General features: G+C 42.4%; 1 protein-coding gene across 1 annotated transcript; it reads right to left on the bottom strand.

Annotated features, from left to right (window-relative positions):
• Nucleotides 1-239: 239 nt before the first annotated feature.
• Nucleotides 240-6,655, bottom strand: LOC146206795 (uncharacterized). The gene is made up of 5 exons (XM_084575638.1): nt 6,413-6,655; nt 5,218-5,357; nt 3,610-3,744; nt 772-1,887; nt 240-287 (listed from the first exon to the last, which is right to left on the bottom strand). The coding sequence occupies exons 1-5, from the start codon at nt 6,636-6,638 to the stop codon at nt 240-242; spliced, it is 1,665 nt and encodes a 554-aa protein (XP_084431764.1). The 5' UTR covers nt 6,639-6,655.
• Nucleotides 6,656-21,445: the final 14,790 nt, after the last annotated feature.

A 21,445-nucleotide genomic window follows, 5' to 3' on the forward strand; every position in this document is an offset into this window, starting at 1 on the left:
CAGCTGAGCAAGCACATACTCTAAGGCCTTGCTGTCAGTGCAGTAGTAGGCTAGACTTTTTCCCCTTTCATATTCTTGCAGAACTTTGGCTTTTAGTTGGCCTATACCTTGCGAGCATGATTTTTCCAAGGCCAGATTTCCTGATTTGTCAACTATGTCTGCATTTGTCATAGGCGACACGTTGTAGCAGTTATTGTGGCCGTCCTCAATTTGCGTGGTGACATCATGATCAAGTGCCATTAGTGGCCCATCACGGTAGTGTTGTGGGAGTTGGTCAAATCCCCATGCTTCGCATAGCAAAAAAATTGCACAAAAATGCTTGCATGGGAGGCCGTGTTTCTGGAAGTCGTGGCAGCTGCAGCTCGGCACGGCAAAGTTTACTGTGTAGACGGTCCCTTCAGATGTGGCACTTTTCACCAGAAAAGTACCGTTCTGACACCCTGCTGTGATCGATTCATTAATGAAGTCCGCCGCTACAGCCAGCCTGCTCATTATGTGGTGTACTACGCTACGTGGTCTGTTGTGCAAGTATGGTGGGATGTTGTCATGATACAATCTGTACTCTGAGGAGGACTGTAAGTTTTTTCTCTGAAAGTGTACTTGTCGATCTGCAAGGAAAGTATGTAGTGTTTGTAAGAGGCCAGTCAAGCTTCGGCGGCCACTGTGTGACTTGAGGTAGTGCTCTTTTAGCATCTTATTTTGTGCCTCAGTGCCGTTATTTGTTGTGATTGTGAGGCCAGGCCTGAGGTAGGTTGCCCACATTTTTTTTACCGGAAGCCATTGGGTTTCCACATAATGCCTGAACGCAGGGTTGTCAGTCCACACCTGACTCGAGTGCATGTCTTGAAGCGCTATGGCAAAATCTTCTGCACTATGTGCCCTAGCTAGCTTACGCAGCAAAAAGAGTGCCTGATTTTTGTCATTTATATTATTTTCTTTTTTCCGGCACCACCGCTCCCAAGCCTGTTCACGGTGAAAATCGCAGAGAGCAATGCGGCTGTCTGGAAATGTCAAATTTATGGCATTAATTTCTGCCTGGCTAAAATCAATCATCCAGTACCTGGGGCAAAAATTTGGATTCCACAATTTAAAAACCTCTAATGCTGCTGAAATGCACTCAGATGTTTCGAATTGCACTATAAACACGCCTACAATAACATAGCCTGTTGGTGTCTTGACTACCAAAAAAAACAAAGGAAGTGCATAGTCGGTAGTCTTATTTGTAGCATCGAGGCATACAACATCTTCGGAGTATTTCTGTAGAGCTGATTCCATGAATGCGGTCTGCATGCAAAACATGAGTGTTTGTTCGCATTCACTTGCAACACTTTCGAGAACGCTGTCATTTTTCTGTGATGGCATAGTGCTGGATTCTTGTGAAGGGTGCTGCTTGTATGGCTGGAAAAAGTATTTTCCTGTAGGGTCTTTTCTTCGAAGATCTTCGATCAGTTTCATCGCATTCACTTGATCCACTGAGCTGTATCTGTCTTTTCGGATTGCAGACTGTATGTGTGAGCGTATGTCATCTCGTGTTGGATAAAATGTTCTGCATGAGTGCTGTGGTGGTTCCTTATTAGCAAACAGAACATCTTCTACATAAAATTGCAAGCATTTTTGGACTTCAGTCACTGATGTAATACCTTGCTGCACAAGTTGGTTTATTTTGGCTGACACTTCAGCATTCATTGGTTGGCCAAAGCTGAGTGCCATGCCAAAATCATGTTGTGTGTGGCCATCTTTTGCATCAAAGCTCACATATATTCTCACTTCACGGGCCACTGCTGGTGCATACTGGTTGTCCGAGGACAGTGCACTTTCCAAACGTGCCATTACAGCTTTTGATGCCGCTTTCCTGCTGTACGCAGAACAGTTGTGTGGAAGTTCTATCTGCAATACAATAAAGGGAATATGAAGTATGTAAAAAAATTCAATGGCAAGTTTTCATATGTGCTAGCATAAAAATACGTACAAGCAATTATATGCACTGTGCTGTGTCCACAAGCAAGTGACAATATAATAGTCTCCTTATTTCATTATATTTGGTGACAATATAATAGTGTCCTTATTTCATTATATTTGCATACTTCTTTTTACCAGTTCACTGGTAGTATTAACCAAAGCTTGACAACTTTGTCAGAAATTTGACAGCAAGACATGAATGTTGGGCATCAAGTAATTTAGCTTTTGAAATAACCCGCAGCAGTGGTGCAGTGGTTAAGGCACTCGACTACTGTACCCACGGATGTGGAATCGAATGCCGGCCACCGTGGCCGCTTTTAGATGGGGGCGAAAAGCAAGGCACCCGTGTGCTGTGTGATGTCAGTGCACGTTAAAGAACCACAGGTGGTCGAAATTTCCGGAGCCCTCCACTATGGCCTCTCATAGCCTGAGTCGCTTTGGGATGTTAAACCCCATACATAGTAATATTAATTAGCTTCTGAAATATTCAGCGTGCCAATGTGAGTAAAAAAGAAAGACTTGCATCTTCTATCTAGGACAGCAGCTTGGGCAAGTTGGTTATTAATTTGATACGGAACAGCGCCGAACAACGGGACAAGAAAGGAACAAGTGCTGCAGTTTATTTCGATGAAACGCAGCTTCTTATAACATCTGCACCACCGTCAAAACACATGCATCACAACCATATCGTTCTCGCAACTTGAAATGACAAAGGAAGATTAGTAATCATAACTGTAAATTAAACTTTTAGCATATCGAATTCTTTCTTTGTTAGAGCAATAGACGGTGTACTGTTGCAATGGTCACCCAGCCTCGCTATCGACGCTACATCGATGACTTCGCGGACCAATTGCTCTTTGTGTTTAACCATTACTTTGCATTTGCTGAACTCAGGTGCACATGTTTTTGAGGGGCAGTCTCTGCAATGTATTCCTAGGTTTTTGCAAGCTTGCTCAAAATTCCTTTTGTATTCAAGAAGCATTTCGTTCATGCATCTGCCAGTCTGTATTCTTTCCCACTTGTCACCGGCAACGAATAAACGAGGCCTTCGGAGCATTCCTTGTCCCTTGACCCATTATGCGCTATTCCCTATCAAATCTTCTATGTTTTTAAAATGAGCACTGTAAAATCCATAGCCATGTTGAAACCATGCTGATAACTGATTTCGTTGATAGTGTTATAGGGGTTGTAAAAGGTTTTGTGAACACAGGACATAGCCTGAGGATGAGCTGGCAAACTGGCAGTCCTAGCCCTGACAGTCAACACATCCACGTTATGCCGTGCGCTAGCAGTGTAACTGCTGCCGCTGCCAGTTTTTCTCTTTTCTATGGCTTCAATTTGTTTTTCTGCTATAACATTGTTGCCCCTTGATATTAGTTAGTTTTTCTGCTTGCATGTCCTCTACTTTCTTACTGGTTTCTCAAAAACTCAAACACTTCAATTGCATTCATAATATTGTCCTGTGATAAATATGTGCAAAGGTAGTGAAATAACCGCCTGCATGTTATGAACAAAGACTGCACAAGACATTCAGTAATGCACCACTCAGTTCATGGTTTCCTTGTTCTCCAATTGTTAGTGACATCATAGCTGCATGGGGTGTTTCCACAAGGTTAATTTGCTCTAAAAACAAATAACAACCTCACACACCTTGTACTCTGGAAACATTTCAATCCTTTTTGTGTGCATCCTGGCTATGCACCCTTTTTTCTTTGTGCCTTGGAGCTTCATTTTCCTCTTTGGAAATGTTGCTGGACCCCAGTCAGGAGTGGCATTACTCTGAGTCTTAGAGAGAAAGCAAAGGGAAGAGTCAGCTTGTGTTGTGAATTACCAGAACATATTCCTTCTTATTTCAATGAAATATGCCTTAGAATAACGGCCTGGGGGGCGAGTTGGTGCATGATGGAAATGAACGGCGGCGCAACACGGAAACGGACACAGACAAGAAGGGGACACCACATGCGCACACTACCAACTATTTATTAAACGGAAAGGTGGCATATTTATACGTCCATCTCAAGCATCAGACTCATCGCCACAGTCCGCTCCAAACCCAACACGTGAACGCCGAGCAGCACCAACAGGAAATCAGACAAGATATTTCTAACCTCAGTAGATAAACTATCAAAAACGGGGGGCAAAAAAAACATTTTTTTTTTAAACGGAAGGCAGGCCATATCTCATAGCAAATGCAGTATGGACCGAAAACAGCAGAGTAAGACATGAGAAGCGACCAGCCCGAACCCTAACAAATAAAAAATAAACAATAAAACAATCGTAGCAAAAGCAGTCAAAACAGTTAAGCAAAAGCAGTCAGAACCCTAAGCCAACAACAAAAGACGATCGTAGCAAAAGCAGAGTCAAAACAAATGAAGCAAAAGCAGTAAAAAAAACTAGGCCAACAAAAACAAAAGACGATCATAGCAAAAGCCGAGTCAAACAAATGAAGCAAAAGCAGTCAAAAACCTAAACCAACACCAACATTTGTAGCTCAAGGAGAGTCAAAGAAATGAAGCAAAAGCAGTCAAAGGCATAGTCAAAAAAGGGGGAGCAAAAACAGTCGGGAACCTAAAAGCAACTAAAAACGATCGTAGCAAAAGCAGAGTCAAAACAAAAGAAAACAACAGCGGTCAAACCTAAAACAACAGCAACAAAAAGCACTGGTAGCAAAAGTAGAATCAAACGAGCTACGAAATTAACAACCCGCCTAACTAAACATCACGAGGCCGTTAAAAATTCCGGGCTTAAAGTCGCACAGTGCATGCCGTCACAAAAAATTATCAAGGAATGAAACTTCATTTCTACAGAGGGATACAGACGAGTCGCTAACACAAATGCTGCTCTTCTTTTTGATCATAAAGGCTTCAAGAATTTCCCGTGCCACCTGATCGCGACTCCTGCCCAGAATCCTTATACCGTTAAGCATTGGCTCACAGTTGCATTCTTTGCAATGGGTAGACAAATTTAACCCGCCTCCGTTTTCTAACGATTTCTCATGAAATATACCTTCTAGGACTGTTGAATATGATAATATGGCACATCTCCTTATGAATACAGAAGCTAGGTTAAATATGAATATTGCCTGCTAGTAATTGGTGTCGATCCCTGGTGCCATAAATTATCCTTTAGTAGAACATTTCACTCCTTGTGCAGTTCATACACAGTAATATGCAGCATGGCAAAGGCCACGGCACTCTGACCATGTTGCTCTCACTGTATTGTTGCAACAAATGTGCTCACATGCAAACCTTTACTTACATCACTTGGTCTGCTGTGGACACCATGGCGCTCTTTTCCAAATACACACCCTTTCGTACATTTAGCAGTAATCCTAAATGGGCAGTCAAGCTCGATTGGTAGGACGCATCCTTTCTGCTTCGCGCAGAACAGTAGCCGTGCTGAAAATATTTGAACACCACAGTGAAAATTTGTACTTGGTTTACACGCTCATGCATCAAAGCTGTACAGACCCTTGTCATAAATTTTAAGCAGGCTTCAACTCACTGTGGCATGTCCTACTAATGCCTGAACACAAAATTTTGTAGGCCTTGCTAGTGTCTATTTTTATTAAGCACAAGTCAAAGTGGTTCCCATGACAACATGTGCACATATCAATAACCAACATACCATCTGAAGATCACTATAGTGAATGTTTTGAAGTTTATAAACCTTTTCGACATAAAATGGAGGAAGTCTTTATAAGAAGTAATAAATTACTCTGCAGAAACGGCTTATTGAAGTTTGTTTTTTACACATTTGCTCCCTATTCACAGAAATGGATCATAACAAATCACTGAAATTGGCAGTGGAGAAAGGGATTTATTTATTGCTGCCAGAAAAGCCCCAGTTAAAGGCTATCACATGATTTTACACAAGTGGAACTAGAATAAGCGATAACTACATTTTATAATTTTTTTTCATATTAGCAAATTCATTCACTTGAAGGGGAAAAAAAGTTCAGGAACTTTTTTTTTTCTTCTGTAAACTGATATGATGTTCATTCCACTTCTGTAAAATAAACCCGCCTTTCCTCACTGCTAACCTTAGTGTTCTGCTACGAGCTTTATGTGAAAATAGGCAAACATGTAAAACAAATTCAATAAATATTGCACTGATTTTTGTCAATTTTGTACTCATATCTACTTTTGTGTATTAGTTGCGTGAACTTTCGTTTATGTAGATTTGATCATACCATTGGTACAGAATATGTTACTTATATTGTTTTTTTAAAGACTTGCCTGACCTTAATTAAGCTACATTTTTTTATTGTGAGCCCATACAACTATAAATGGCTTCCGTGTTTAATTTTGCAAACGCGCAACCCTAATTTAGGAATGTACGCGATTCAAACTAGCTGAGATCTGATACGTTTTCTGCGCGCTGGCACCCGTCCGACGTTCCCAGAAAATTTGGATCACGATCGCAAGAAGTAAAACGATGGACGAATACTTACATTTCTCAGAATCGGGGTGGGCAGAAACTTCTGTCTGAAACGAGACATTTATACTCGCAAGCTCACGCTCGAATTCTTTGAGCGTATCATCACTGTCCAGGTACCCGGTCCACTGCTTGTCCACTTTCTTCACATCTTTTAAGTATTTCCTCACTATTTCTTCTTCCTCGCGAAGTTCGTCTACGGGAAATGATGCGATAGGCACCGCATCCCCCAAGTTATACATGGCTGAGCGGCACTTCGGCGCTGCAGCCACTCCAGCTTCGCCGCTTTGGGATTCAGTTTCAAATTCAGCGCGAAAGGCGAAAGTATGCACTACGCGCGAATCGCTTTGCGCATGCGCGTAATAATAACAAAACAATAACATGCAAGTCTTCGTTTACGTTTATACTTTTATTAAATTAGTTTGTTGCCTAAAAAAACGACTTGCAAATTTGTGCAGTTATTTGTAAATAACTCCACCTAAATTTTGTTTTGCTACTTTTTGTTTTCTGTGTTCTCCGCACTCGACACGCCACCTTCTCTCTCTCTTTCGACCTCAGGTGTGCGCCGGAAACTGTCTCCCACCCGACTGTGATGGTGCTTGAGACAAAAAAGGCGACCAGAAGAGATCCCTGGTGGGTTTTTACGGTGATATAGACCCGAGAAAAATTAGATAAGAAATGATCACGGAATGGAAGCAAATAGCAGCCTAGTTTAATAAATTCTTTCAGACAGTGTGTACGGAAAAACAACTCTTAAACGATGATCGCGAAGCCTAAGTCGCCTTCGCAATGGAGACTATTGAAATCACTCTACCGGACATATTCCTGACTGTGATGGTGCTTGAGACAAAAAAGGCGACCAGAAGAGATCCCTAGTGGGTTTTTACGGTGATATAGACCCGAGAAAAATTAGATGAGGAATGATGACGGAATGGAAGCAAATAGCAGCCTAGTTTAATGAATTCTTTCAGACACTGTGTACGGAAAAACAACACTTAAACGATGATCGCGAAGCCTAAGTCGCCTTCGCAATGGGGCCTAATGAAATCGCACTACCGGATATATTCCTGGCTGTGATTGTGCTTGAGACAAAAAAAAAGGCGACCAGAAGAGATCCCTAGTGGGTTTTTACGGCGATTTAGACCAGAGAAAAATTAGATGAGAAATGATGACGGAATGTAAGCAAATAGCAGCCTAGTTTAATGAATTCTTTCAGACAGTGTGTACGGAAAAACATCACTTAAACGATGAGCGCGAAGCCTAAGTCGCCTTCGCAATGGGGCCTATTGAAATCACACTACCGGACATATTCCTGACTGTGATTGTGCTTGAGACAAAAAAAAGGCGACCAGAAGAGATCCCTAGTGGGTTTTTACGGCGATTTAGACCCGAGAAAAATTACATGAGAAATGATGACGGAATGGAAGCAAATAGCAGCCTAGTTTAATGAATTCTTTCAGACAGTGTGTACGCAAAAAAAACACTTAAACAATGAGCGCGAAGCTTAAGTCGCCTTCGCAATGGAGACTATTGAAATCACACTACCGGACATATTCCTGACTGTGATGGTGCTTGAGACAAAAAAAAAGGCAACCAGAAGAGATCCCTAGTGGGTTTTTACGGCGATATAGACCCGAGAAAAATTAGATGAGAAATGATGACGGAATGGAAGCAAATAGCAGCCTAGTTTAATAAATTGTTTCAGACAGTGTGTACGGAAAAACAACACTTAAACGATGAGCGCGAAGCTTAAGTCGCCTTCGCAATGGGGCCTATTGAAATCACACTACCGGACATATTCCTGACTGTGATGGTGCTTGAGACAAAAAAAAGGCGACCAGAAGAGATCCCTAGTGGGTTTTTACGGCGATATAGACCCGAGGAAAATTAGATGAGAAATGATGACGGAATGGAAGCAAATAGCAGCCTAGTTTAATGAATTCTTTCAGACAGTGTGTACGGAAAAACAACACTTAAACGATGAGCGCGAAGCCTAAGTCGCCTTCGCAATGGGGCCTATTGAAATCACACTACCGGACATATTCCTGGCTGTGATTGTGCTTGAGACAAAAAACAAGGCGACCAGAAGAGATCCCTAGTGGGTTTTTACGGCGATTTAGACCAGAGAAAAATTAGATGAGAAATGATGACGGAATGGAAGCAAATAGCAGCCTAGTTTAATGAATTCATTCAGACAGTGTGTACGGAAAAACAACACTTAAACGATGAGCGCGAAGCCTAAGTCGCCTTCGCAATGGGGCCTAATGAAATCACACTACCGGACATATTCCTGACTGTGATTGTGCTTGAGACAAATAAAAGGCGACCAGAAGAGATCCCTAGTGGGTTTTTACGGCGATTTAGACCAGAGAAAAATTAGATGAGAAATGATGACGGAATGGAAGCATATAGCAGCCTAGTTTATTGAATTCTTTCAGACAGTGTGTACAGAAAAACAACACTTAAACGATGAGCGCGAAGCCTAAGTCGCCTTCGCAATGGGGCCTAATGAAATCGCACTACCGGACATATTCCTGACTGTGATTGTGCTTGAGACAAAAAAAAAGGCGACCAGAAGAAATCCCTAGTGGGTTTTTACGGCGATTTAGACCAGAGAAAAATTAGATGAGAAATGATGACGGAATGGAAGCAAATAGCAGCCTAGTTTAATGAATTCTTTCAGACAGTGTGTACGGAAAAACAACACTTAAACGATGAGCGCGAAGCCTAAGTCGCCTTCGCAATGGGGCCTAATGAAATCACACTACCGGAGATATTCCTGACTGTGATTGTGCTTGAGACAAAAAAAAAAGGCGACCAGAAGAGACCCCTGTGGGTTTTTACGGCGATTTAGACCAGAGAAAAATTAGAAAAGAAATGATGACGGAATGGAAGTAAATAGCAGCCTAGTTTAATGAATTCTTTCAGACAGTGTAAACGGAAAAACAACACTTAAACGATGAGCGCGAAGCCTAAGTCGCCTTCGCAATGGGGCCTAATGAAATCACACTACCGGACATATTCCTGACTGTGATTGTGCTTGAGACAAAAAAAAAGGCGACCAGGAGAGATCCCTAGTGGGTTTTTACGGCGATTTAGACCAAAGAAAGATTAGATGAGAAATGATGACGGAATGGAAGCAAATAGCAGCCTAGTTTAATGAATTCTTTCAGACAGTGTGTACGGAAAAACAACACTTAAACGATGAGCGCGAAGCCTAAGTCGCCTTCGCAATGGGGCCTATGAAATCACACTACCGGACGTATTCCTGACTGTGATTGTGCATGAGACAAAAAAAAAGCCGACCAGGAGAGATCCCTAGTGGGTTTTTACGGCGATTTAGACCAAAGAAAGATTAGATGAGAAATGATGACGGAATGGAAGTAAATAGCAGCCTAGTTTAATGAATTCTTTCAGACAGTGTAAACGGAAAAACAACACTTAAACGATGAGCGCGAAGCCTAAGTCGCCTTCGCAATGGGGCCTAATGAAATCACACTACCGGACATATTCCTGACTGTGATTGTGCTTGAGACAAAAAAAAGGCGACCAGGAGAGATCCCTAGTGGGTTTTTACGGCGATTTAGACCAAAGAAAGATTAGATGAGAAATGATGACGGAATGGAAGCAAATAGCAGCCTAGTTTAATGAATTCTTTCAGACAGTGTGTACGGAAAAACAACACTTAAACGATGATCGCGAAGCCTAAGTCGCCTTCGCAATGGCGCCTAATGAAATCGCACTACCGGACGTATTCCTGACTGATTGTGCATGAGACAAAGAACAAGGCGACCAGAAGAGATCCCTAGTGGGTTTTTACGGCGAGATAGACCCGAGAAAAATTAGATGCGAAATGATGACGGAATGGAAGCAAATAGCAGCCTAGTTTAATGAATTCTTTCAGACAGTGTGTACGGAAAAACAACACTTAAACGATGAGCGCGAAGCCTAAGTCGCCTTCGCAATGGGGCTTATTGAAATCATACTACCGGACATATTCCTGACTGTGATTGTGCTTGAGACAAAACAAAAGGCGACCAGAAGAGATCCCTAGTGGGTTTTTACGGCGATATAGACCCGAGAAAAATTAGATGAGAAATGATGACGGAATGGAAGCAAATAGCAGCCTAGTTTAATGAATTCTTTCAGACAGTGTGTACGGAAAAACAACACTTAAACGATGATCGCGAAGCCTAAGTCGCCTTCGCAATGGAGACTATTGAAATCACTCTACCGGACATATTCCTGACTGTGATGGTGCTTGAGACAAAAAAGGCGACCAGAAGAGATCCCTGGTGGGTTTTTACGGTGATATAGACCCGAGAAAAATTAGATAAGAAATGATCATGGAATGGAAGCAAATAGCAGCCTAGTTTAATGAATTCTTTCAGACAGTGTGTACGGAAAAACAACACTTAAACGATGATCGCGAAGCCTAAGTCGCCTTCGCAATGGAGACTATTGAAATCACTCTACCGGACATATTCCTGACTGTGATGGTGCTTGAGACAAAAAAGGCGACCAGAAGAGATCCCTAGTGGGTTTTTACGGTGATATAGACCCGAAAAAATTCGATGAGAAATGATGACGGAATGGAAGCAAATAGCAGCCTAGTTTAATGAATTCTTTCGGACAGTGTGTACGGAAAAACAACACTTAAACGATGATCGCGAAGCCTAAGTCGCCTTCGCAATGGAGACTATTGAAATCACTCTACCGGACATATTCCTGACTGTGATGGTGCTTGAGACAAAAAAGGCGACCAGAAGAGATCCCTAGTGGGTTTTTACGGTGATATAGACCCGAGAAAAATTAGATAAGAAATGATCACGGAATGGAAGCAAATAGCAGCCTAGTTTAATGAATTCTTTCAGACAGTGTGTACGGAAAAACAACACTTAAACGATGAGCGCGAAGATTAAGTCGCCTTCGCAATGGGGCGTAATGAAATCGCACTACCGGACATATTCCTGACTGTGATTGTGCTTGAGACAAAAAACAAGGCGACCAGAAGAGATCCCTAGTGGGTTTTTACGGCGAGATAGACCCGAGAAAAATTAGCTGAGAAATGATGACGGAATGGAAGCAAATAGCAGCCTAGTTTAATGAATTCTTTCAGACAGTGTGTACGGAAAAACAACACTTAAACGATGAGCGCGAAGATTAAGTCGCCTTCGCAATGGGGCCTAATGAAATCGCACTACCGGAGGTATTCCTGACTGTGATTGTGCATGAGACAAAAAACAAGGCGACGAGAACAGATCCCTAGTGGGTTTTTACGGCGATATAGACCCGAGAAAAATTAGATGAGAAATGATGACGGAATGGAAGCAAATAGCAGCCTAGTTTAATGAAATCTTTCAGAGAGGTGTGTATGGAAAAAAAGAAACACTTAAACGATGAGCGCGAAGATTAAGTCGCCTTCGCAATGGGGCCTATCGAAATCACACTACCGGACATATTCCTGACTGTGATTGTGCTTGAGACAAAAACAAAGGCGGCCAGAAGAGATCCCTAGTGGGTTTTTACGGCGATATAGACCCGAGAAAAATTAGATGAGAAATGATGACGGAATGGAAGCAAATAGCGGCCTAGTTTAATGAATTCTTTCAGACAGTGTGTACGGAAAAACAACACTTAAACGATGAGCGCGAAGCCTAAGTCGCCTTCGCAATGGGGCCTATTGAAATCACACTACCGGACATATTCCTGACTGTGATTGTGCTTGAGACAAAAAAAAGGCGACCAGAAGAGATCCCTAGTGGGTTTTTACTTCGATTTAGACCAGAGAAAAATTAGATGAGAAATGGTGACGGAATGGAAGCAAATAGCAGCCTAGTTTAATGAATTCATTCAGACAGTGTGTACGGAAAAACAACACTTAAACGATGAGCGCGAAGCCTAAGTCGCCTTCGCAATGGGGCCTAATGAAATCACACTACCGGACATATTCCTGACTGTGATGGTGCTTGAGACAAAAAAAAAGGCAACCAGAAGAGATCCCTAGTGGGTTTTTACGGCGATATAGACCCGAGAAAAATTAGATGAGAAATGATGACGGAATGGAAGCAAATAGCAGCCTAGTTTAATGAAATCTTTCAGACAGGTGTGTACGAAAAAAAAACACTTAAACGATGAGCGCGAAGATTAAGTCGCCTTCGCAATGGGGCCTATCGAAATCACACTACCGGACATATTCATGACTGTGATTCTGCTTGAGACAAAAAAAAGGCGGGCAGAAGAGATCCCTAGTGGGTTTTTACGGTGATATAGACCCGAGAAAAATTAGATGAGAAATGATGACGGAATGAAGCAAATAGCAGCCTAGTTTAATGAATTCTTTCAGACAGTGTGTACGGAAAAACAACACTTAAACGATGAGCGCGAAGCCTAAGTCGCCTTCGCAATGGGGCCTATTGAAATCACACTACCGGACATATTCCTGACTGTGATTGTGCTTGAGACAAAAAAAAGGCGACCAGAAGAGATCCCTAGTGGGTTTTTTCGGCGATTTAGACCAGAGAAAAATTAGATGAGAAATGATGACGGAATGGAAGCAAATAGCAGCCTAGTTTAATGAATTCTTTCAGACACTGTGTACGGAAGAACAACACTTAAACGATGAGCGCGAAGCCTAAGTCGCCTTCGCAATGGGGCCTAATGAAATCACACTACCGGACATATTCCTGACTGTGATTGTGCTTGAGACAAAAAAAAGGCGACCAGAAGAGATCCCTAGTGGGTTTTTACGGCGATTTAGACCAGAGAAAAATTAGATGAGAAATGATGACGGAATGGAAGCAAATAGCAGCCTAGTTTAATGAATTCTTTCGGACAGTGTGTACGGAAAAACAACACTTAAACGATGAGCGCGAAGCCTAAGTCGCCTTCGCAATGGGGCCTAATGAAATCACACTACCGGACATATTCCTGACTGTGATTGGGCTTGAGACAAAAAAAAGGCGACCAGAAGAGATCCGTAGTGGGTTTTTACGGCAATTTAGACCCGAGAAAAATTAGATGAGAAATGATGACGGAATGGAAGCAAATAGCAGCCTAGTTTAATGAATTCTTTCAGACAGGGTGTACGGAAAAACAACACTTAAACGATGAGCGCGAAGATTAAGTCGCCTTCGCAATGGGGCCTAATGAAATCGCACTACCGGACATATTCCTGACTGTGATTGTGCTTGAGACAAAAAACAAGGCGACCAGAAGAGATCCCTAGAAGGTTTTTACGGCGAGATAGACCCGAGAAAAATTAGATGAGAAATGATCACGGTATGAAAGCAAATAGCAGCCTAGTTTAATGATTTCTTTCAGACAGTGTGTACGGAAAAACAACACTTAAACGATGAGCGCGAAGCCTAACTCGCCTTCGCAATGGGGCCTAATGAAATCGCACTACCGGACATATTCCTGACTGTGATTGTGCTTGAGACAAAAAACAAGGCGACCAGAAGAGATCCCTAGTGGGTTTTTACGGCGAGATAGACCCGAGAAAAATTAGATGAGAAATGATGACGGAATGGAAGCAAATAGCAGCCTAGTTTAATGAATTCTTTCAGACAGTGTGTACGGAAAAACAAGACTTAAACAATGAGCGCGAAGCTTAAGTCGCCTTCGCAATGGAGACTATTGAAATCACACTACCGGACATATTCCTGACTGTGATGGTGCTTGAGACAAAAAAAAAGGCAACCAGAAGAGATCCCTAGTGCGTGTTTACGGCGATATAGACCCGAGAAAAATTAGATGAGAAATGATGACGGAATGGAAGCAAATAGCAGCCTAGTTTAATAAATTGTTTCAGACAGTGTGTACGGAAAAACAACACTTAAAGGATGAACGCGAAGCTTAAGTCGCCTTCGCAATGGGGCCTATTGAAATCACACTACCGGACATATTCCTGACTGTGATGGTGCTTGAGACAAAAAAAAGGCGACGAGAAGAGATCCCTAGTGGGTTTTTACGGCGATATAGACCCGAGAAAAATTAGATGAGAAATGATGACGGAATGGAAGCAAATAGCAGCCTAGTTTAATGAAATCTTTGAGACAGGTGTGTACGAAAAAAAAAAAAACACTTAAACGATGAGCGCGATGATTAAGTCGCCTTCGCAATGGGGCCTATCGAAATCACACTACCGGACATATTCCTGACTCTGATTGTGCTTGAGACAAAAAAAAAAGGCCAGAAGAGATCCCTAGTGGGTTTTTACGGCGATATAGACCCGAGAAAAATTAGATGAGAAATGATGACGGAATGGAAGCAAATAGCAGCCTAGTTTAATGAATTCTTTCAGACAGTGTGTACGGAAAAACAACACTTAAACGATGAGCGCGAAGCCTAAGTCGCCTTCGCAATGGGGCCTATTGAAATCACACTACCGGACATATTCCTGACTGTGATTGTGCTTGAGACAAAAAAAAGGCGACCAGAAGAGATCCCTAGTGGGTTTTTACGGCGATTTAGACCAGAGAAAAATTAGATGAGAAATGATGACGGAATGGAAGCAAATAGCAGCCTAGTTTAATGAATTCTTTCAGACACTGTGTACGGAAAAACAACACTTAAACGATGATCGCGAAGCCTAAGTCGCCTTCGCAATGGGGCCTAATGAAATCGCACTACCGGACATATTCCTGACTGTGATTGTGCTTGAGACAAAAAAAAAAGGCGGCCAGAAGAGATCCCTAGTGGGTTTTTACGGCGATTTAGACCAGAGAAAAATTAGATGAGAAATGATGACGGAATGGAAGCAAATAGCAGCCTAGTTTAATGAATTCATTCAGACAGTGTGTACGGAAAAACAACACTTAAACGATGAGCGCGAAGCCTAAGTCGCCTTCGCAATGGGGCCTAATGAAATCACACTACCGGACATATTCCTGACTGTGATTGTGCTTGAGACAAAAAAAAAGGCGACCAGAAGAGATCCCTAGTGGGTTTTTACGGCGATTTAGACCAGAGAAAAATTAGATGAGAAATGATGACGGAATGGAAGCAAATAGCAGCCTAGTTTAATGAATTCTTTCAGACAGTGTGTACGGAAAAACAACACTTAAACGATGAGCGCGAAGCCTAAGTCGCCTTCGCAATGGGGCCTAATGAAATCACACTACCGGACATATTCCTGACTGTGATTGTGCTTGAGACAAAAAAAAAGGCGACCAGAAGAGATCCCTAGTGTGTTTTTACAGCGATTTAAACCAGTGAAAAATTAGATGAGAAATGGTGACGGAATGGAAGCAAATAGCAGCCTAGTTTAATGAATTCTTTCAGACAGTGTGTACGGAAAAACAACGCTTAAACGATGAGCGCGAAGCCTAAGTCGCCTTCGCAATGGGGCCTAATGAAATCACACTACCGGACATATTCCTGACTGTGATTGTGCTTGAGACAAAAAAAAGGCGACCAGAAGAGATCCGTAGTGGGTTTTTACGGCGATTTAGACCCGAGAAAAATTAGATGAGAAATGATGACGGAATGGAAGCAAATAGCAGCCTAGTTTAATGAATTCTTTCAGACAGTGTGTACGGAAAAACAACACTTAAACGATGAGCGCGAAGCCTAAGTCGCCTTCGCAATGGGGCCTGTTGAAATCACACGACCGGACATATTCCTGACTGTGATTGTGCTTGAGACAAAACAAAAGGCGACCAGAAGCGATCCGTAGTGGGTTTTTACGGCGAGATAGACCCGAGAAAAATTAGATAAGAAATGATCACAGAATGGAAGCAAATAGCAGCCTAGTTTAATGAATTCTTTCAGACAGTGTGTACGGAAAAACAACACTTAAACGATGAGCGCGAAGCCTAAGTCGCCTTCGCAATGGGGCCTAATGAAATCGCACTACCGGACGTATTCCTGACTGTGATTGTGCATGAGACAAAAAATAAGGCGACCAGAAGAGATCCCTAGTGGGTTTTTACGGCGAGATAGACCCGAGAAAAATTAGATAAGAAATGATCACGGAATGGAAGCAAATAGCAGCCTAGTTTAATGAATTCTTTCAGACAGTGTGTACGGAAAAACAACACTTAAACGATAAACGCGAAGATTAAGTCGCCTTCGCAATGGGGCCTAATGAAATGGCACTACCGGACGTATTCCTGACTGTGATTGTGCATGAGACAAAAAACAAGGCGACCAGAAGAGATCCCTAGTGGGTTTTTACGGCGAGATAGACCCGAGAAAAATTAGATGCGAAATGATGACAGAATGGAAGCAAATAGCAGCCTAGTTTAATGAATTCTTTCAGACAGTGTGTAGGGAAAAGCAACACTTAAACGATGAGCGCGAAGATTGTCGCCTTCGCAATGGGGCCTAATGAAATCGCACTACCGGACGTATTCCTGACTGTGATTGTGCATGAGACAAAAAACAAGGCGACCAGAAGAGATCCCTAGTGGGTTTTTACGGCGAGATAGACCCGAGAAAAATTAGATGCGAAATGATGACGGAATGGAAGCAAATAGCAGCCTAGTTTAATGAATTCTTTCAGACAGTGTGTACGGAAAAACAACAATTAAACAATGAGCGCGAAGCTTAAGTCGCCTTCGCAATGGAGACTATTGAAATCACACTACCGGACATATTCCTGACTGTGATGGTGCTTGAGACAAAAAAAAGGCAACCAGAAGAGATCCCTAGTGGGTTTTTACGGCGATATAGACCCGAGAAAAATTAGATGAGAAATGATGACGGAATGGAAGCAAATAGCAGCCTAGTTTAATAAATTGTTTCAGACAGTGTGTACGGAAAAACAGCACTTAAACGATGAGCGCGAAGCTTAAGTCGCCTTCGCAATGGGGCCTATTGAAATCACACTACCGGACATATTCCTGACTGTGATGGTGCTTGAGACAAAAAAAAGGCGACGAGAAGAGATCCCTAGTGGGTTTTTACGGCGATATAGACCCGAGAAAAATTAGATGAGAAATGATGACGGAATGGAAGCAAATAGCAGCCTAGTTTAATGAATTCTTTCAGACAGTGTGTACGGAAAAACAACACTTAAACGATGAGCGCGAAGCCTAAGTCGCCTTCGCAATGGGGCCTATTGAAATCACACTACCGGACATATTCCTGACTGTGATTGTGCTTGAGACAAAAAAAAGGCGACCAGAAGAGATCCCTAGTGGGTTTTTACGGCGATTTAGACCAGAGAAAAATTAGATGAGAAATGATGACGGAATGGAAGCAAATAGCAGCCTAGTTTAATGAATTCTTTCAGACACTGTGTACGGAAAAACAACACTTAAACGATGATCGCGAAGCCTAAGTCGCCTTCGCAATGGGGCCTAATGAAATCGCACTACCGGACATATTCCTGACTGTGATTGTGCTTGAGACAAAAAAAAAGGCGGCCAGAAGAGATCCCTAGTGGGTTTTTACGGCGATTTAGACCAGAGAAAAATTAGATGAGAAATGATGACGGAATGGAAGCAAATAGCAGCCTAGTTTAATGAATTCATTCAGACAGTGTGTACGGAAAAACAACACTTAAACGATGAGCGCGAAGCCTAAGTCGCCTTCGCAATGGGGCCTAATGAAATCACACTACCGGACATATTCCTGACTGTGATTGTGCTTGAGACAAAAAAAAGGCGACCAGAAGAGATCCCTAGTGTGTTTTTACGGCGAATTAAACCAGTGAAAAATTAGATGAGAAATGGTGACGGAATGGAAGCAAATAGCAGCCTAGTTTAATGAATTCTTTCAGACAGTGTGTACGGAAAAACAACACTTAAACGATGAGCGCGAAGCCTAAGTCGCCTTCGCAATGGGGCCTAATGAAATCACACTACCGGACATATTCCTGACTGTGATTGTGCTTGAGACAAAAAAAAGGCGACCAGAAGAGATCCGTAGTGGGTTTTTACGGCGATTTAGACCCGAGAAAAATTAGATGAGAAATGATGACGGAATGGAAGCAAATAGCAGCCTAGTTTAATGAATTCTTTCAGACAGTGTGTACGGAAAAACAACACTTAAACGATGAGCGCGAAGCCTAAGTCGCCTTCGCAATGGGGCCTATTGAAATCACACTACCGGACATATTCCTGACTGTGATTGTGCTTGAGACAAAACAAAAGGCGACCAGAAGCGATCCGTAGTGGGTTTTTACGGCGAGATAGACCCGAGAAAAATTAGATAAGAAATGATCACAGAATGGAAGCAAATAGCAGCCTAGTTTAATGAATTCTTTCAGACAGTGTGTACGGAAAAACAACACTTAAACGATGAGCGCGAAGCCTAAGTCGCCTTCGCAATGGGGCCTAATGAAATCGCACTACCGGACGTATTCCTGACTGTGATTGTGCATGAGACAAAAAATAAGGCGACCAGAAGAGATCCCTATTGGGTTTTTACGGCGAGATAGACCCGAGAAAAATTAGATAAGAAATGATCACTGAATGGAAGCAAATAGCAGCCTAGTTTAATGAATTCTTTCAGACAGTGTGTACGGAAAAACAACACTTAAACGATAAACGCGAAGATTAAGTCGCCTTCGCAATGGGGCCTAATGAAATGGCACTACCGGACGTATTCCTGACTGTGATTGTGCATGAGACAAAAAACAAGGCGACCAGAAGAGATCCCTAGTGGGTTTTTACGGCGAGATAGACCCGAGAAAAATTAGATGCGAAATGATGACGGAATGGAAGCAAATAGCAGCATAGTTTAATGAATTCTTTCAGACAGTGTGTACGGAAAAACAACACTTAAACGATGATCGCGAAGCCTAAGTCGCCTTCGCAATGGAGACTATTGAAATCACTCTACCGGACATATTCCTGACTGTGATGGTGCTTGAGACAAAAAAGGCGACTAGAAGAGATCCCTAGTGGGTTTTTACGGTGATATAGACCCAAGAAAAATTAGATAAGAAATGATCACGGAATGGAAGCAAATGGCAGCCTAGTTTAATGAATTCTTTCAGACAGTGTGTACGGAAAAACAACACTTAAACGATGAGCGCGAAGATTAAGTCGCCTTCGCAATGGGGCCTAATGAAATCGCACTACCGGACGTATTCCTGACTGTGATTGTGCATGAGACAAAAAACAAGGCGACCAGAAGAGATCCCTAGTGGGTTTGTACGGCGAGATAGACCCGAGAAAAATTAGATGAGAAATGATGACGGAATGGAAGCAAATAGCAGCCTAGTTTAATGAATTCTTTCAGACAGTGTGTACGGAAAAACAACACTTAAACGATGAGCGCGAAGCCTAACTCGCCTTCGCAATGGGGCCTATTGAAATCACACTACCGGACATATTCCTGACTGTGATTGTGCTTGAGACAAAAAAAAGGCGACCAGAAGAGATCCCTAGTGGGTTTTTACGGCGATTTAGACCCGAGAAAAATTACATGAGAAATGATGACGGAATGGAAGCAAATAGCAGCCTAGTTTAATGAATTCTTTCAGACAGTGTGTACGAAAAAAAAACACTTAAACAATGAGCGCGAAGCTTAAGTCGCCTTCGCAATGGAGACTATTGAAATCACACTACCGGACATATTCCTGACTGTGATGGTGCTTGAGACAAAAAAAAGGCAACCAGAAGAGATCCCTAGTGGGTTTTTACGGCGATATAGACCCGAGAAAAATTAGATGAGAAATGATGACGGAATGGAAGCAAATAGCAGCCTAGTTTAATAAATTGTTTCAGACAGTGTGTACGGAAAAACAGCACTTAAACGATGAGCGCGAAGCTTAAGTCGCCTTCGCAATGGGGCCTATTGAAATCACACTACCGGACATATTCCTGACTGTGATGGTGCTTGAGACAAAAAAAAGGCGACGAGAAGAGATCCCTAGTGGGTTTTTACGGCGATATAGACCCGAGAAAAATTAGATGAGAAATGATGACGGAATGGAAGCAAATAGCAGCCTAGTTTAATGAATTCTTTCAGACAGTGTGTACGGAAAAACAACACTTAAACGATGAGCGCGAAGCCTAAGTCGCCTTCGCAATGGGGCCTATTGAAATCACACTACCGGACATATTCCTGACTGTGATTGTGCTTGAGACAAAAAAAAGGCGACCAGAAGAGATCCCTAGTGGGTTTTTACGGCGATTTAGACCAGAGAAAAATTAGATGAGAAATGATGACGGAATGGAAGCAAATAGCAGCCTAGTTTAATGAATTCTTTCAGACACTGTGTACGGAAAAACAACACTTAAACGATGATCGCGAAGCCTAAGTCGCCTTCGCAATGGGGCCTAATGAAATCGCACTACCGGACATATTCCTGACTGTGATTGTGCTTGAGACAAAAAAAAAGGCGGCCAGAAGAGATCCCTAGTGGGTTTTTACGGCGATTTAGACCAGAGAAAAATTAGATGAGAAATGATGACGGAATGGAAGCAAATAGCAGCCTAGTTTAATGAATTCATTCAGACAGTGTGTACGGAAAAACAACACTTAAACGATGAGCGCGAAGCCTAAGTCGCCTTCGCAATGGGGCCTAATGAAATCACACTACCGGACATATTCCTGACTGTGATTGTGCTTGAGACAAAAAAAAGGCGACCAGAAGAGATCCCTAGTGTGTTTTTACGGCGAATTAAACCAGTGAAAAATTAGATGAGAAATGGTGACGGAATGGAAGCAAATAGCAGCCTAGTTTAATGAATTCTTTCAGACAGTGTGTACTGAAAAACAACACTTAAACGATGAGCGCGAAGCCTAAGTCGCCTTCGCAATGGGGCCTAATGAAATCACACTACCGGACATATTCCTGACTGCGATTGTGCTTGAGACAAAAAAAAGGCGACCAGAAGAGATCCGTAGTGGGTTTTTACGGCGATTTAGACCCGAGAAAAATTAGATGAGAAATGATGACGGAATGGAAGCAAATAGCAGCCTAGTTTAATGAATTCTTTCAGACAGTGTGTACGGAAAAACAACACTTAAACGATGAGCGCGAAGCCTAAGTCGCCTTCGCAATGGGGCCTATTGAAATCACACTACCGGACATATTCCTGACTGTGATTGTGCTTGAGACAAAACAAAAGGCGACCAGAAGCGATCC

The sequence above is a fragment of the Amblyomma maculatum genome, chromosome 1 (assembly GCF_055883805.1).
Source record: "Amblyomma maculatum isolate TAMU_Amacu chromosome 1, ASM5588380v1, whole genome shotgun sequence".
NCBI lineage: Eukaryota > Metazoa > Arthropoda > Arachnida > Ixodida > Ixodidae > Amblyomma > Amblyomma maculatum.